This window comes from Labrus bergylta, chromosome 6 (genome assembly GCF_963930695.1).
Source record: "Labrus bergylta chromosome 6, fLabBer1.1, whole genome shotgun sequence".
In the NCBI taxonomy this organism is placed as follows: Eukaryota; Metazoa; Chordata; class Actinopteri; order Labriformes; family Labridae; genus Labrus; species Labrus bergylta.
Window position 1 is genome coordinate 20,614,084 of NC_089200.1, and position 18,755 is coordinate 20,632,838.

The following is an 18,755-nucleotide window of genomic DNA, read 5'->3' on the forward strand; positions in this document are numbered from 1 at the left end:
GTGTTACGTGGGTGTGGGGGGGAATTTAATTCATCAGCTCATTTTAGCTCATTTCTCCAAATAGAAATAGTTTAGGCGGTTGCAGAAGGTTTATCCTTGCTGGACGATCTACTTATGTAACAAGATGGCTTATGATTAATTGTGGCCACAATTATGTTCATGACGTTACCTTTTATTAGTGATTCAATATTTAGTAGTTGCAAGCTGACGATATCTTTATTTTGCTAAATGGATGCTGAGTAAAAAATGTTCATCAAGCAAAAATTTCGACAAGGTATTAAAATCTCCCAGACAAATGCCCAAGAAGAGCTGTAACATTTCACATGCAACAAATGTGAAAAGAGACTTCATAATAATCATCTGACAGCAAGACGTTTATGAAATCATTTAAAAGCAGATCCTTCATTTATGTGAAGGAAATGAAAGATAAAAGAAACGTTGTTGTAACAAGTATAGTGGGGTCCTCGCGAGCATGGCAGTAATTTAATATTTTTTTACAACATTACATCGCAATGAAAATTATTTTCAGGTGACAACACATATGGTTTACAAATGAACATGGGAATGGTATAACCAGTTCTTTCATTATTATTTAAATCATGTCAAAATAATGTACAACAATTAGCAGGTATACCTATGGACTTTAAATGGTTTAGAATAATCACCATTATACTGTTACTGGTCATGTTGCCAGTCTTTTGCTCAATCACAAATGGCCGCGGTTGTCTTTATAACGGCTAACACGACCATGAGGCATCACAGAACACAACACATTTTAATAGACTTAAACGTCAAAGCGTACAGTGAGAAGCACTTTTAACAATTTAGCATCACATCGACAGTAGCTAGAACTGATTTTAGGCTCTTTGCTCAGCAAAATTATTTTTCTTTCAATGCTATCTTACAGCTAATCTTTCTAAAGTTGTTGTTATGGGAAATAGACAGGACCTGCCTTAAAATATGAGTTCAAAACATCTGTTTTGAGACATTTTTGTTTTATACTGTAGTTTACCGTATAGTTTCTCCATTCTGGCTGAAGAAGAATTATTAAAAATGTTTAGAACAGACAGACTTCAATGGTGCAGGGTTCCTCAGTGAACATTCACTGGAACCAGAAGGAGAAGACTGACATGCCAGGAGACCACTAGAAAGGTGTGTCTATCTGGCTGCCCTTTACAGCAGGTGGCACTACACCATAGCTCCTCTCCTGCCACTTCAGCCACAGCATGTGGACCTCTTTCTGGACCTGCCAAATACACAGACAGAAAAATGTCGTAGTCAGCCTTATGCTTCTGATTAAGATGATGCTTTCTACAATTCATATGCCCCATTGCTCCAATTGTTGTGTGATTTGTTTTTTTAAGACTAATTTGATATGAAATCCAACAGTAGATTATTAAAAACAATATGTGAAAACGTTGGGACTGCTGTCTTGGTAAAGGTTAGATGGAAAACTTACAAGTCATTGTTAAATTCAAATCTCAGCTGCTTGTTGAAAGTAATCGTAAAACTAACGAGTGTCATTACATGAAGGGTTCCCTTTTGAATTTGGACTTAGTTTTGTGACCTTCAGGCCCAGATTATCAGTTTCCTACTGCGTATTTTGTAGCTAAGCTAACAGAGTGCTAACTGTTAACTTACTTTTAAAGGCCATGAGTGTGTTATCGATCTTCTCATTTATCTATTTGAAAGGAAAATTACAAAACTATTGCATAAAATTGAATTTGTTTGAATTAAATATGAAGGTTGATATGAAGGCATACATGATTATGTATATTCAGGTCTTACCTGATGTTATGAGGAATAGAGTAGTAGCAAATTCATTTTTGCATTTTAAGCTGTGAAAACGCTAAAGCTGTAATTTACTGGCAAATGGTTTGGGTAGACAGGTTCACTACAACAGAGAGCAGTTACATTTCCATTAGATTTGTGTAATTGCTTCAGTGAATGCTTCGAAGTGGTGTGGCTTGTACTCACCTCTTGATTAAGAAAGCAATAGAGAACTGCAACAAGAAGCCCCTGGAAGAGAGAGAGTGTTATTCATTAACACTTAGGATCAGTCCGCAGACTTAAAGGTTGCCTATGTAGAGATGCGCTAAATGTCAGACCTAAAAATGAGCTGATAGGCTGAAGAATGAGTAGTAAAACCAGGGAGGGATAGTTTATAATATTTAGCACACACCGTCTGCAATATAACAATTAGTAATATACTGCTTTCTTTTTCACACTTTAATGGGTTTACCAATTTATTTGAATTCTCCATATGAAGGAGAATATGAAAAAATACAAACTTTAGTAAGTTTGGCAACTAACCCAGCCTGTGCCACACGAGACAGGAAGTGTCTGTTAAGGAAGGCACAATGTTCCAGAATTCACTTTGATTCCGAACAACGGATTACCGTTAAGCCCTTTTCCAGTAATTAAAAAGTTTTTACAAAATGAATCCTTGTAAAACGTTGACACTACTAAAGAACGTTACTGAATATATTTGGGAATTAATCTGCTATTCATATGAAAAGGCCAGTGATAATGTTTATAGCCCTATAAGCTTTGTCATTGTAATTCAACTTTGTACCAAGACATTAGTTCGTCTCAAGTTAATCACGTTGATGATCTAGTGACTTTTGATCTAGAGACATCATCAGACACAATCTCCACGTTGTCCTCTGGTTTATCTGCAAACATTTCCATCAGCCGCATCAGCATTCCTGTAAAACTCTAATCTACCATGTTAATCCAGATCAAATGCATGTTAGCTCAAGGTAAGTAACAGGACAAAATTATAGAAAGAAAAAGAGTCACGTAAAAAGTACTGACAAGCTTAAATCAGACAGGTTGACATTTATCAATGCAGAGTGCCTGAAAGTTTTGCATGCCCCTGAGTCCCAGCTGATTTGTGTTGGTAAAGTTTATTTTGTCTACACAGCCAGTGCATTATGGCGTGATAGCATTTTAAAATATGATAATGGACACGGTAGCCATTAAACCTGCCAAACATTACCATGTCACAATGGGTGGGTGCATACTTATGTTAGCAATTAACCCAAAGCCTTGTTGTGTCCAAGTACAGCCTCACAGAGATGCTAGCATGGCTGTAGAATCTTAATTTTGTTTACTAAAACTGTCTGGGGTACACGAGAATTTGAAGGTGAAAGTCTGAAAACACATTTCAGACTTTGCACTTTAAAATATGGCTCTGATTCCTAATTGGAGTTTTAATGAAAGTGCCGGAAGCAAAACAAGACCAAGTGAATTCTAAATTGTAAGCATGAAGTTCTTGGCAAGATATTGTATAAATCAGATGCACTTATTTTGATTGACAGGATCCACTGCCATGTTCACTGATTAATTTAAAAAAAAAAGGGGTTTCTGTCAAAATACAGGGGTCCTATGAAATTACATTCTAGAAATGGGTTGCAGCTTGTGCACGTGTTTAATTGCACATTTTAAAATAGACGTATGCCGTGTTTTACTTGTGTGTACCTGGAATGATCCCATGCAGAGCTCGATGCAGAGGCGCAGGTTGACATTAAAGTAGTCAGGCAGAAAATTGAAGAACATGTAGTGAGTACCAAACAAAGGGATGAGGAGGAGCGTGGACTTGGTCAGGCGTCTGTTGTGTAGAATAAAAAGAAGAAGGTTAAGTGTGAGAAGGGAGTCCATTGAATGCATATTTTTTCCCAGAGTGCTTCTTTGGATAGCATCATGCATGACCACACACAGACGCCAATCAGGAAGATACTTGGGTGATGCATCAGCTTGCATATAACTTTTGTTGATGATCAGAAAGAAATCAGCAGGTGCACGATCCAAATGGAGATTATTAAAATGTGAGTGCAGAGGTAATGTTTTTTTTTACATGTACATATTAATCCAGCTGGTGTAATTTAGTCAAGCATCACTTAACTTACCCCTGGCATGTCTGTATTTAGATCGGGATGAGCATGATGCCTCTGAACACTTTCAGCCAATTAGCAAGCCTATTTCAATTAGAAAGTCTGATAAATCTCTTGAGGAGAGGAGGGTAGACGTGGCCAGACTGACTAAATTTGAGGTAGACACTGAATGAATTCAACATTGCTGCCCACTTTGGTGTATCACAGTTTTCACACTTCTCCCATCTTCCCCTACATCAAAGTGTCTCTTTATTAGAGTAATCAAGTATCAAAGAGACTCAGACAGTCTTTGTAAATGTGTTTGTAAGTCTGTAAAAGCTCAATAGAGAGGGACAAACTGTAAATGCAAACAGGCAAAACTTCAAAATGCGGGACAAGATGAAAGCTGAATTGGATAAAAGCAGATCTAAAACCAGGAGAATGATCCCGTGTTCTTCTTCAGGTTTCTCAGTAATCAAAACGCTGAAAATGTAGATGCTGTATTAAAGTAAGTTCAGACCCCCAGCGTGTCAGCAGCTTAATGATTACCTGTACTGAGACGAATTATTGAACTGGATCAGCCGAGGATTGAGCTTTTGTATCAGGATTCTGATGATGTTCATGAAGAGCATGAAATTGACCTGTTGATAGAAGAAACGAGAAATCAAGGACATAATTGTTATGCTTTGTGTTTGAAAGACTTGACAGGCACAGTAGCAAATTTCACTTAAAATATTGTTTTAATGTCACGGTGCAATATAATATATAGACAAGTGTGTAATTGACCGAGACAGTTTTTGGAACTTCCCCTGTGCATAAAATAAGATTTTCACATTGTCTCACAAAAAACCTAAAAAGAAAGTCAAATAAATACCAATCAATAATCTGCTTGGTGTTTTATTAAAAGCCATTAGTTCTGTTTGTTACAGTACTTTGCTGTATATATAAATAAAAGTATCTTTTCATGCAGCCTATGGTTACATCACGATGTGAGCATTTACCGCAATCGACACAACAATGGGTCCCTTAATGATCCACCAATAGGGCGAGTCCTCGTTAATGTCCCAACATCTGCACATGAAGACATTTTTTAAAAGTGTATCTTGGTATGTCTGAAAACAATTTCAAAGGTCTGTTGATAAGTGAGTTTAACTGAGCAGGAAAAGTAACAAGCACCAATTAGTAAAAAAGGCTTTAAAAAAAAACAATCACATCTAATGTTGAATTTCTTATTTTAAAAAAGTTAATTATAATAAATCCTATTTTGTAAATGTGTTTAAAGCACTGTTGAAGACCTTACTGTCTTTTTAATGCAAAGTGTTGCTCATTAAGTCTATGTGTACTTTGGATGTGAAAAATAAATGTGCTCGTAGACTGAGGTGGACATTCAAACAAACTCTGTGTCCTCAAAGTACACCCTGGATCCAATCCAGAGAACAATGAAGATTGCAGGTACACCTGTAGAGGCACAGAAAAAGACAAAAACAATGGCATTGAGACGCAAACAATACACTAGAGGGATCATGACCCAAGACATAACCTTACTGTGAAGAACTTTTGATTTAATTTTCCTCTAAATATCCATTAATCACTTTCAAAACTAATTAACAAAATCAAAAAAGAAACCTGGAATGTGAAACGTGTAAAAGGAAATAGTTTCCTTTATGAAAAGTTGTGTGTCGCCACAAGCTCGAACAATGGGCTGGAAACAGCAAATGACACATAGTAAGTTTTTGTGCGCTTGGAGATAAATAGCAGCCTCGGAAGAATCAAATTATCGGGATAGCAATAAAAAAGCGTATTTCTTTCTGAAATGAAAAGTGCAGAAACTAATTCTGCACATAATGCACTGGCTGCGTAGACAAAATAAACTTTACCAACCCAAATCAGCTGGGACTCAGGGGCATGCAAAACTTTCAGGCACTCTGCATTGATAAATGTCAACCTGTCTGATTTAAGCTTGTCAGTACTTTTTACGTGACTCTTTTTCGTTCTATAATTTTGTCCTGTTACTTACCTTGAGCTAACATGCATTTGATCTGGATTAACAATATCAATGATTTAGTCTTTTAAATCATCACATTTTTTCCCTAAAGCATTTTACTTGCTTTACTTTTACTTTCAAAATTTAAAGTGGAAGAGTTTTTTTTTTTTAAATAGTCTGTATCATATAATGAACAATTTCATACAATACTATATTTTTAATGTGGTATATTTTATAATTGAATCAAACTCTAAATCTAATCAATACAAATGTAAAGGGAGCTGCATGCCAAAGTCTCTCACCCCATCCCAGCAGACTGAAGCCCCAGAGGCATCGGCGGCTGTGATAGAAGGACGAAAGCAGCAGAGAATTGAGGTAAAGCGCCTCCACCAGGAGCCAGAAAAAATTAGCCATTACACAGTAGTGACAGAAGACCACAGAGGCCTTACAGGCAAACTGCACAGAAAGAAAACGAAGCAAAGAAGGACAGAGAGTGAATTTGAATTAAGGGATTGAAATAAGGGAGGAGATTGACAGTCAATATGCGAGAGAGAAAACTGCCCAGAGGAGTTCTTGAACATAATCCACAACCTCTTGTCTTAAATATCATTAACTTACTGTGGATAGGGTGCAGTGGTTGGTGTCGTCACTTGAAAACAGAGTAGCATCCTTTATGAACACGGCCACAGCTTTCAAGATAAATGTGATGAAGAGCTGGATGTGAATGAAGTTCCTGGCACAGCGGAGCCTCCTATTGAAGAGACAGGTAAGAGAAAAAAGGAATGAAATATACTCAAGGGTATGTTTGTAATGTTAAATGAAAGAAACATCTAATCAGCCAGAGAGCCAAAATAAGATCCACATTTTAAAACACATTGTTACAAATTAATAGACATCATGGCAATAATCTCAGATTCCATAGATTTTGACTGGTTAGTAAATAGAGTATGATATTAATTCAGACTACCCCCCCCCCCCCCCCCCCCCCCCCCAAATAAAAAAATAAATAAAAGGGAACCCAAACCAGTTAGTAACAAAACAACACCATCATTTGTAGGAATTATTTCAAAGACAAACAGAGTAGATTCATTCATCTGTAAAGCTGCTGGACAGAGAAAGAACCAAACCATTCATTAGGGGATAGTGTAATTTTGAACTCTCCTGCTCCTCTCTGTTCAGTGAACCAAAGAGCTGGGTGGGCAGCTGTGAGCAGACCCTTGACATTGTGTCATTCAGTTGCTAAATGGACTAAAGGGACCATCAGGTCAACTTCAAACAGGGATGACACCCATAAAGGTAAATGTTACAGCTGAGAGGTAGAGAATGGAGCAGCACGTAATGGAAATAGTAACATCTTATCCTTAACACCATAATGGTTGCTTTTCGGTGTTTCTTTTTGGTTTCCTAATAAGAAGCTTTACATTGTTTTTATATAACAGCATTACTCTCCTTCCTTCAAATAAAAGTAAAGCGTTTTGGGAAATATGAATACTTTGTCTAAATGTTGTGAGATCCAGTATTCTTTACCTACTGATGACAATAAAATGGAGAAGATTTTACAAATACCGAAGTATTCCTTTGACAAATTCCCCTTGATATCAATTTAAATCCGGCAAAGCTACAAACATGTATTCCATGTGATGCTTTTAAATAAAAGAATAAAAAAATACAGCTCAGGACTGAGACGATTATCCTTCCTTGTAAGAGTTACAATTCTTTAATCCTTTTTATCATTATACAACAAACATAGTGTCATGCTAACATTTTATTTACTTACATCCATTTAAGAATTGTGATAGCTAATGTTGGTTCTCTGTTTCGCATGACTGGTACAGTTAAAAATGGAATCAAAGTTGTTGTTTTTTTACAAACGTAATCTATTTTAATGTAATCTATACATACCTTAAGAGCAACAGGATCATCACAGCAACAGTCAGCACTAATAGAGAGATGCTGTAACCGACGGTGTATATCAGCTTCACTGTGGCATAGTATGACTGCTCGGCCTGAAATCATGACATAGAAAGTAGAGTTTGTTAAAAAGGGTGATGGATCCCAAATGCTGAAGCTTTAACATGACAAAATGAGTCCAAATAACAGAGAAGCTTCAGATAAGACTGTACCATGATGAATTCAATATGACTGGATACAAACTAATACTGGATTGACAAATACTGTATATATAAATATAAATGAAAAAGTAACAATTGGATCTTTAGAATGTCACTTACAGACTTTCCACCCTGGCTTCAAGAAGTATTATTAAAAGTATTTTATTAACTCAGGACAGAAGAAGCTTCTTATAGTATATAATGTAGGCTAGTTCTCTCAACATAATCCTCCAAAAACAATATTCAGAACATTTAAGCGCCATTCTCTCTTTGTCAAACATGATGATGTCTGCTATACCTGATGAGTTTTGGATGAGGGACATTAATGCTTGAAAACATTTGAGTTTCTATACTCCTCAAAGGCATCGGGCCAGTGAACATATACTCACATCTCAACAACTCAAACAAAAACAAAGGTAGGTAAAGTAGTTTCACTTTATTACAGTCTACCAGACTGCACATGAATTCGGACCACTTGAACATCTTGTAGCATGTATCCTGTCCGACATCTTTGTTAAGCTTCAGCTCCCTCACCTCAGGGATGTCAGCATCCACACTGCAGGCGATGTGATGCGGCAGGAAAGGTCTGGACCAACCCTCAGTGGTACAGTTACGGCTCACTGAACCTGAAGCAGAGGTAAGGAGATTGAAAAGTCAACCAAGCCATAATAATGTATTCTTCAGATCAGAGTTTCTACATTGTCAAGAGAAAAAGATAAGACATGTTTTGTGTTTGTGGTCATGCTCGTGACTTGGCTCTTGGGATGGTAGTGTTGGACAGCTGCGGTTGTTTGGTGGTAAGGATTTCCATCGAGGAGGAATTCTAATAGTTATGATAATTTCCAGACACCCGTAGCGCCATGAGAAGATAGAGCTTCCAACCTTTCCAGTGAAATATCACAAAAAAATTCCTTAAAAAAAATAAATAAATAGTTTTCATCAGATAAAAAAAGTTCCAACTACAAACTAACCCACAATAAAAAAATAAATTAAAAAAACAACACAGACAAAACAAAACAATGGACTAGGCAGTGAAAAATACAGCAAAGCTTCAGCTTCAACATAGCATATGACAAAGGATGTCACACCTGGATATCACTAAGCAGGGACTACAATCAAGAAGTGGAAGAATTAAGAAGACCAGGCTCCAGATATTTTCACATTATCACTAATCCCCATGAGTGTGGCCACAGAGCCTTTCAAGATGGGGCGGCAGTAGCTCAGTCTGTAGGGACTTGGGGGTCGCCAGCTTAAGTCCCGGTGCGGACCAAAGTACAGAAGTTGTTCTGGTAGCTGGAGAGGTGCCAGTATTCCCAAAGTGCCCTTGAGCAAGGCACCGAAGGCATCGGCAGCCAAAGGGGGTTCGGTGCTCCCTGAGTAGCAGTGTGTAGCAGCCCCACTCTGACATCTCTCCATTAATGCTTGTCCACAGGTCCTGTTAGTGTGTATTTCAGGCCTATGTGGGTTGAGAAGCAGGTCTCTCAATAACAGAGTGTAAAGCAGAATTTCCCTCAGGGAATAATAAAGTATTTCAAAATCAAAAGATGTATTCCTGACACTAGTTCCCTAACCCCCCTAGAAAAACAGTGAGCGCTAGTAGCCTTCAATTCCTTAAGTGTTATTCCCTTAGCCTCTAACAGACCAAATATGAGAATCTGCTGCACAGTATTGTGGTAGTGTAACAGAAGTTTCAGAGCAACCAAACAAGGCAATCGATGTATCTGGTTAAATCTTTAAACCACACATTTTACAGTACCAGCTAAAGATAAGCTGCCAGGAAGGGACAATCTTTGGACTCAACCAAAAAGCATGACCCCCTAGAGTATCCTTTGCTATATTGCATCTGTCATAAAAATTTCAGAAACACTAGCATACCTTTTGTTCATCTTTTCTTTAGATTAGTGTAATCTAACTTTAAACTGAAAAACTGCAGCCTCGTATTAACTGAGCCTTGGTGGATCCTTTCCATTCCCTCCGTCCACACCACCTCAGGCCACTCCTCACCAAGATCAACCTCTCAGGCATCAGACGATACAGGATTCATATTATAATACAATAACACTAATTTTGAGTTGAGATGTTCAGAATCACAGTGTTGCATAAAAAGAGTCGTCATTGGGAAAGCTTTCAAAATATTTCAAATGATTCTTAACTAAATTTCTGACCTGTAAATAACTTAAAAAAGGACTTGCAGAAAGGAGTATGTTTCTTTCAGCTTTATAAAAGATGCAAAATGATCATTTATAAACAGGTCTGCAATTGTTATAAGTCTTTCACCCAGCCAGTGAATAAAGGCTTGGATTTGGATGGAAGAAAATGATGATTGAAACAAATAGAATATATAGAAAAATCTTGTGCTTGACAACCCTTTTCATTTGTTTCAGTATTTTAACTGAGTTATGTAACACAAAGATATCTTTTGTTTAGAAGAGGAGGGCTGAAAGAGAACTGTTTCTCTCTGCTTGAGACTCCAATTACAACCATCACTTGGATGTAGGCCAGTTATGGAACACACATGTTTTTGGGTCCCTTTGTACCTTATAGAAAAAGCTTAAGTGCCAGCTCTTTCATGAATAACTACGACCTTAATGATGATCACGATGGTTTTGATATTTTTTATGATGATGATGATGTTGGTTTTACGGTTTTAGACTCTCTGTCTGTGTTAGACTGTTACATATCCTCACATAAAAACAATAGTACTAGTTCTTTGTTCTTCTGTTACATACTTCACAGTCGGCATTCTACCTAAAAGCTGCTAGTTCACTTTTTAAAATAAAACTAAATTGATTTCAGACTCCTGTGACCAGAACTCTCTTATTCAGAAAACAATCAAACGGTTGAGTGACATGAAGAACGATTTAAAAAAAAAAAAAAAAAAAACCCTGAAACAAACATACTTGTGAAATCATCATGATAAAGGTATTTTAATTTTGACCCTTATGTGCACTTGTGTTCTTCTTTAAGGTCCATTGCCTTATCACTATACAGAATCCCCTTTTCACCACAATCTTTAAGTCACCTGTGTTGTTTTTGAAGAGGGAGAAGACTGCAGGACAAGCTCTGTGGACTGTTTCCCCAAACACTGCAAGAGGCCAGCACACGACTGCATCCCAGAATGGCGGACAGCCTTTTCAGAAGAGGTTTAGGAGAAAACAGGTTTCAATAAGTGTTTGACAGGTTAAGTTTATCAGAACAACAATTCCCACATTTATAACTGGTGCACACCATTACCTTAAAAGCATAGAATATATACCCATATATCAAGTGAAATACCCGAGTTGTACGTCTCTGTAAATTCTATACAGACAAGAATATTGTAAGTGATGAACAGAGAAGTATGTCACCAAGCAAAAACATATATCTTGGGATAGATTACAAACATACATCTTTATATCATTATTCTCAATGGTTTCCTATGCATTACAGTTATAAATCACACAATGAGTTTTTATTTTGCAGGGGAAACAATCAAGAACATGTTCATAAAAATGGTGATTCACCTTTAGGCATTAATGACGGTCAGGTTCTTGTTTATAATGGGAACATTTGCAGCGTTTATTTCAAAGCTATGCTGGAACTTATATTCGCTACAACAGCAGGGCAATTTTATAATGAATAAACACACCCTCCATGCTTCTGTTGCCCTGCTCGACGATGTACTGAAGGCAGTTCTGCTCCTCTCTTTCCAGCTGAAATATTAACTCACACTCAGGGTGCAGGCTGGACAAAGCCTAGAGGTAGGATAGGAGACAGGGAAGAAGAAAACAAGGAGGGGACGCTCTTTTAATACGGAGACATTCAAGTAAACCATAAAGGGCATTCACATGAAAAAGGCACGTCATAAAAACATTACTTCAGTCACTCATTTTATGTCATGCCTTTAGCAGGAAATGCTTCCCCAATTATACATAAACTTTTGTCAAAACACATCCATCCCAACTACGTACTAACACAAAGAGGGGAACTATAATATTTTTTAACTTTCTTTAAAATACCTAAGGACAAAGAAAGTCTGAGCTCTATTCCCTCCACTTATTGTCAAGATCAGTCTGTTTTTCTGTCACTTTGTTTTTATTATCATTATTATTATTATTGTTATTATTATTATTAAAAGAATATAAGTGTATTTGAATTTGATTGACACTGATCTCAAATTAGTCACGTTTTCTGAGACATGTTATGAATGTAGTTTGGAGGGTAACATGGGTTGAGGATGAAGGAACAAAAAGACGATAGAACTGTCATGACATGACTCTGGGGTAATTATCTTTTTGGCTCTACCTCCGAACTGTGATTGAACTGTGATAATGAGCCTGTTGCTTCTTTGTCAGTGAACAGCTGGCATGTAAAAAAAAAAAAAAAAGGTTATATGCTCATATTAACCTGCTTAATGTGAATGCACAAACATTCACATTCATGTGGTCTATAAGAGCCAATAGACTGGATGTTGTTCTTGACCATTTGAAGTGAAGACATTTGATTGTCCCATCACTAAAGTTTTTAAAGCACAGTGTGGATTAAAATAGAGTGTGTTTGGCAGACTGGGAAATGCCCACTGCTGTTTTGAGGTCAAAAAGACGATCACTGCTGTTTTATTGTCTGCTGTTCGACTCTCCAGTATGCATAACATCGCCAGTTTTAATCCATATTTGTAAAATGTCAAACTTTTCAACTGCAACCAAACCACACAAAAGCAAATCATCATCATGCTGCCAGTTGCCAAAACAAAATGTCAAGAGGTACATGCACATATTAAAATTAGAATATCAAGAGTAAAAAAAAAATCTTGTGTAAAAGTCGTATATTAAGTTCTAAATAAAGTAATATTTTACACAGAAAAAAACTGATTTCAGATTATTTTAAAGATGTTTGAATATGTTAATTTACTGAGCAGATTGATGGTGTTGATTGAATGTTTAGATGGTTTCAAATTCTATGGTTTACATTAAACCGTAATTTTGTTTTATCACAAGCTGTGCGGGCGGCTGTGGATCAGTGCAGAGAGTCGGTTGTCTCTCAACCGGAAGCAGGTTCGATCCCCAGCTCCTACAGCCACTTGTCCGATGTGTCCTTGGGAAAGACACTTAAACTCAATTTGCTCCCACTGCCTTGTCAGCAGTGTGTACATTTGTATGAATGGATTAGTTAACACTGATGCCCACTTTACATAGCAGCCTTTGCCATCAGTGTGAATGGATGTGACCTGCGATGTTAAAGCACTTTGATCAGCCTGAAGACAGAGCTATATCCATTCAACCAAAGACCTTAAACATCAGGATGTTCTTCTGCTAGCTTTGACTAGCTCATTTTTTAGCAAATAACTTGAATGATAAACTGTTAATGTTGTAATGGCAATGTAATCACTGCCTGGATTAGGCAATGTTCTTTTTTAAATTTTATTAAGGTAATTTTCCATTTGCTTTATATAGAACAACTGTTTATCTTCTTTATTCAGGAAAGTAAAGCATGAGGTTTATATGCATGATTGGAAGTATCCGTTATTCTAATGACTGTAGCTCCAGGTTAATTATTACACTATAATGATGCTGTTTATTCATTGTGGTGCAGCATTTGCTATGGAAAAGGAAAAAGGCCACACTTCTTACAAAACAAGTCTCTGCAAGAGCCTTCAAGACATGATTGTCTAATTACAGTGACTTAATGGGAGGGAAAGGCACAATGAGTGTTCATTTGGGTGTTAGAAGAAGAGATGGGCACATTAAGATATACAAGACAAAAGTACTTATATTGAGAACTAAAAGGTACTTATATTCAGACATGTGATCACAATATTCCTCCATAGAATAGCAATAGAACATATCATTTTGTCCTTTGCAGAATATTCTGAACTTTAAGTGTCTCCTTTGGTTTTTCAACACATACATATTTAGTGATACAATGAGAGCAACAAACAAAGTTTAAATACAGCCACATTTGACATTGATAAGCATGTTACACAGACTGTTGTCCTTGATTCAGCTTAGTTCGATCACATGTAAAGCCTGGAGGTAAAACAAGTCTAACACAACTGAATGGAGAAAAAAGCTTTGGAAGCTAATTTCCCCTGAGACCACAAACACTCCCTTTGGAGGACTCTGGCTTACCCTCCTCACCAGCTTTCTGAAAGCCATCATAAAGTATGCTTGAGTTATGTGTAATAAACACTTGCATTAAAAAGGTCCATGAGTTTCTCTGAGGGAGAGGGAGGACAGCAACAACTGCGCTACTACACCTGGAGCCATTACATGAAATTACGTAGCTGAGTACGACTTGCATTGACGTAGCTTTTATATAATCATAATGTTGTGCACAGATCTGAACTGAGTAAACACTTGGAATGTTGTTTGAAACTGTAAATCAACCTTGCTGGTCAGTTCAGGGTCGACTTTCAGGGTCTGTGAAAGGCAAAGTCAGAGTCACTTTGGAAAGTGAGAATGTATTACAAATAGTACAGAGACATTTTTATATGTAAAAGAAAAGTATATTAATGGCTTCCTTTAAAAAAATCGGAATACAGTTATTGATTTGAACATTCATTTCTTTAAGGGAATATACAGACGTCCTTTTTGCAATTGACAAAGGGAACTTTGGGTGAAATTGGTTAGGACCCAAACTCTTTCTCTTTTCTCAAACACATTTGCTCACCTCAGATCATTCTCCTCAATTTAACAATGACAGAAGGGCCTGTGTTAGTGGATACAAATCAACCACTGTAGACGTACAGAATTAAAAGACAACAGAACAGCATCTTTCAAATTGTCGATGGACAGAAAATAAGTTTCCCCTTTTTTCTAAAAGGAATTAAAAATTATTTTATCAGCTGACAGCAACATTTCTCCTTCTGTCAGTGAGAAGAGTACATTTCTGCCTGTCAAATGATGCACTGATCATAATTGAATGGGATGTTTTAAATGTTTACATCAATTGCTGCTCTTCCTGTTGAAAGAACAGCAAGGTATGCACAAGTAATGTCTTTATTTAACTCCTAACTCCAAGTCTATTTCAGATATTCCCAAATTGTCGTATGTGTTTGTATAGGGCATGATGTGTACGCAGATATAGCAATATGGTAGATTGAACTCTAGAGTTTCAGAATTTATATTCAAATCAGAACGCTGTATGCACAAAGCACTCAAGAATAAAAACCTCAGATAAATGGCTCAAGGTATGTCGGATAATCACGGACACTGTGAAGACATTTTATCCTACATGTGAATGTTACGCAGTTGACGGGAAGTGAGCAAAGCCCTTGGTGGCAGAGGGGGGCGAGGAACCAAGTGAGAGACAAGACTGGGTGGTTATTATCACAGAGGGCGCATGATGTGTTCATTTATTTTAACTGCACAAGGAGGATAAAGGAAGACGCTGCTGCATTTAAGAGTAAGAAACTCGAGCTGTAGTAAATAACAAGGGGGCTCCATGAGGTAAGTCTGGATACACTGAGCCATGAAAACAAACGCAAAGACAAGCCCCCCTGTCACACTGCCAGGCTCGCGCGTAGCTTCCTGTAAAAATGCTCTCTGAGAGGTAAAGCCCATTATCCACTAACTATGTGAAAGGGGGCCATTGGATTGGGCTCACTTTGCAGATGTTGCCGTCTATTTTCAACAGCAAATGAGATCACTTTTCCGCTTGTGCTGCACTGTATAAATATATGAAACATGTTCAGTCAGTCGGAAATAGAGCACATATACTCACAGCCTCTGAAGTTCAGAGATAGATAGAATATGAATTATGTAAGTAAAGCATCACAAGGGAGTTACATTTATTCCATTTTTTTACTGAGAGTAAAGAAGAATGATACAGTTTAATATATGTATGCTGAATATGAAGATGGTAAGTTTAGCCAAGTGTACTAACATTGAGGACAGAATAAGAGTTTTCTTGTCTCTGTGTGAAGCTGACACCTGCCGATACAGCTACTGGATGTAACCTAACACTAGCTTCAGATTCATTTTGAAGACATGACACTGGTATCTAACTCACAGCTGAAAAAGAAAACAAACAAAAAAACATCTGTCTCATTTTAAACTTTTAGATTGAATATTCAAATCATCATTTGTTTTGTTTTGTTTTTTACTTTTGAGGTGGACAAAGTGGTCATTTTTATTGAATTGTTAATCTGCATTTAGAAGTCCAAAAAGTAAGCACCTGGATCAGGTTGATCATATTTAATGTTCTTAAAAAACTGAGACAAAAGTAAATTGGATTACCTGATCATGGATAGAAAAAAAAGGTGGATTTCCAATTTTGATTCAATCTTTTGAAAAAAAAAACATCAGTGGGACTCCCCTTGGTTTATGTCAGGTTTATGGCATTAGATTTAGGTGCATTTAAAGTCATTTGGCTCATATTTTTGTCATGCTGCCAAAAGGAAGACCATTTTTTTTTCTCTATGTGCTGCCTAAAGTGCAGGATGTCAATAAATCATACAATTCAAAGGATGACCTCCACTGTTATATTAGATCACTGTTAGAGACTGTTTTTTTTTTAATATGGGAGTGTTTGTTTGTGTGTATTTATGGAGCACAGAGTTCATTTGAATTATCTGCTGTCTTTCGCAGTGAAAGAAAAAAGAAGAGCACAGTGATGAGTGTCTCTGATTTTGCCACGCTGAATATCACACCACCTGTGTGTGTGCTTCTCATATTTCTATTCCATTATGGAAATTAGCGAGGTGGCAATGTAATAATAATCTCATAGAGCTATGTGTGCGTGTCGCTGTGTGTGAATGCCCATGCATGTGTGTGGTTTGTTGCCTCTCTTGTTTCTTCACAGTTGATTAGCCACGACAAATTGGTGGTGCTATCAGTGACCAAAAGTAAATCAGTCATTTTCACTTTCCTGAGTCACTTTGCTTTGAAATATAATCAATTGAATAATAGACAGACAGACAGACAGACAGACAGACAGACAGACAGACAGACAGAACATACTTTCATCTCACTTGCTTTACATTGCCTACTTGTATCAAGTAAAACTTGTATCATGAATATTGGATACATGGAGCTGGACCAATGGAAAATCACATCACATATGATTTAAATACATGCCATAGCCTATACAAATAACATTCGCCTAAACCCAGCCTAAACAAACACATTACCCCTCATGTTATTTGCACTCATACACAGAGGGGACTCTTTCTAATCCAACATATTATTGTTATGGGTTACTACACTCAAAAAATAATATGATAAAGAAATGTCTTAGGAACCAAACATCTGCTCATCAGATGTTTGGTTCCTAAGTGCAAAGCTTGCACTGATTTGTCTTTATTTGAGCTTACTGAATAACACAAATCGTCATTATATTTAAAAAAAAAAAAAAAAAAGAAGAAGAAAGAAAGAAACAAATATAATTGCATCAACTTACGGTGTTTCAAATGGAAATACATTTGAATTTATAATGGAAATTTTAATTTAGGTGTTTTACTTTATCACATCAGTAGTTTTCGAAGTAGCTGAGTTTTTTATTATATACAATCCTGGTAGTTTCCTCCAAAGGGAGGCCTCAAGTTTTCTACGTTGCAAATATAATCTTTTTAATGTAATTTTTTCAACTCACCATTGAAGCCAAAGAAAGAGTGAGAAACATCCCACTGATGAGCGGACAGGTCATGTCGGTTTCCTTCGTTCCTTCACCACACTCCTACAACGGGAAGCTGAGCCCAAATATACAACTTGTCAAACACACAGACATGAAAACAATTCACTTCCGGTCAACATTTTCAGACTAAAACTCATGTTGTTGATTCTGTTGTTCTGCTCGTAAAAAAATATCTCCTCGCCGCTTGTCAAAGGTCTGGTCGAATACCTCCGACTCCATCATCAGTGATTACACTTCAATGACCATCGCCCATTGGTTTACACGACTTGAAAATGAGACGTCTGTCTGTTATTTTGAAGGTACACTTCCGTCACCAGTCTGGTTGGCAAATTTAACATCAGGGTCTGAGCGGCTGTCTGCGCACTTAATGACATTCATAGAAGAGATTCTCCAAAAAAAACAAAAAAAAAACAGCACTCTTGTCTTTATACACGCGAAAATAAAATTGATCTCCTGAGGTAATCTCAACATTAGAACTGAAACTTAAAGGTAGGTGAATACCGGGATAAACCGGTATTCATGTACTTATTTGTTCATGCAGTAACTCTAAATTGTGTTGAAAATTGTTTTTAATTAGTCCAGAAAACTGTGAAATAATAAAAGAAGATTAAGAAGAATTGAAAATCCCTAACTCTGAATTAAAAGAACCTGGCTATGTAAGAACTATCTGGCTTCAAGTGACAACTCTGTGTATCTTTCAAATATTTTCTTTAACATTTTCTTTGGTATATAACCATCTTAGTAACATTTTTTATTGACTTCAAAGCAGTTGCAGAATGATGTCCTGTCAATCAAACTAAAGAACAATTAGTCTTATTATTTTGGCACTGATTATTTACCCAGCAGGGTCTCACATGTAAAATCACAATCAAGCTAATTCGCCGAGTATTATCCTGGCAGGCTGTCTTAATGCTTGACTTCTGATAATGTCACTCAAAACACAAGAGAATACAGGAGACATGAGTATGGTGTTATAAACTAAAGCTATTTTCTGGGATTGTGTTGACTTATTTCTCTTTTCAGAGAACCCTCTTCATCCCCCCCTCTGATGTGAATAGGTGGTGTGTATGGCAGGAAACATACTTGTTTGTGTGCTGATGTGTTTCTTTATCTCAGAGTTGCTGAATGAAAGAGACGTCACACAGAGATAATGTGTCAGTCTTGTTGCTCTGA

The 18,755-nt window shown here is 37.0% G+C and overlaps 1 protein-coding gene across 2 annotated transcripts; it reads right to left on the reverse strand.

Moving 5' to 3' along the window:
- Window positions 1–456: 456 nt before the first annotated feature.
- ghrhrl (growth hormone releasing hormone receptor, like) lies at window positions 457–17,748 on the reverse strand. 2 transcript variants are annotated; one of them, XR_010666543.1, is made up of 15 exons: window positions 17,541–17,748; window positions 11,599–11,704; window positions 10,993–11,100; window positions 8,505–8,596; window positions 7,762–7,865; window positions 6,478–6,610; window positions 6,162–6,315; window positions 5,273–5,333; window positions 4,877–4,946; window positions 4,425–4,516; window positions 3,484–3,613; window positions 1,978–2,019; window positions 1,789–1,894; window positions 1,642–1,681; window positions 457–1,246 (listed from the first exon to the last, which is right to left on the reverse strand). XR_010666543.1 is itself a non-coding variant. In XM_020647595.2 (13 exons), the coding sequence occupies exons 1-13, from the start codon at window positions 17,592–17,594 to the stop codon at window positions 1,145–1,147; spliced, it is 1,248 nt and encodes a 415-aa protein (XP_020503251.1). In that variant the 5' UTR covers window positions 17,595–17,739; the 3' UTR covers window positions 457–1,144. The 2 variants fall into 2 exon arrangements, 1 of the variants encoding a protein (XP_020503251.1); XM_020647595.2 differs by lacking the exons at window positions 1,642–1,681; window positions 1,789–1,894 and having other exon boundaries at window positions 17,541–17,739.
- Between the last annotated feature and the right edge of the window lie 1,007 nt (window positions 17,749–18,755).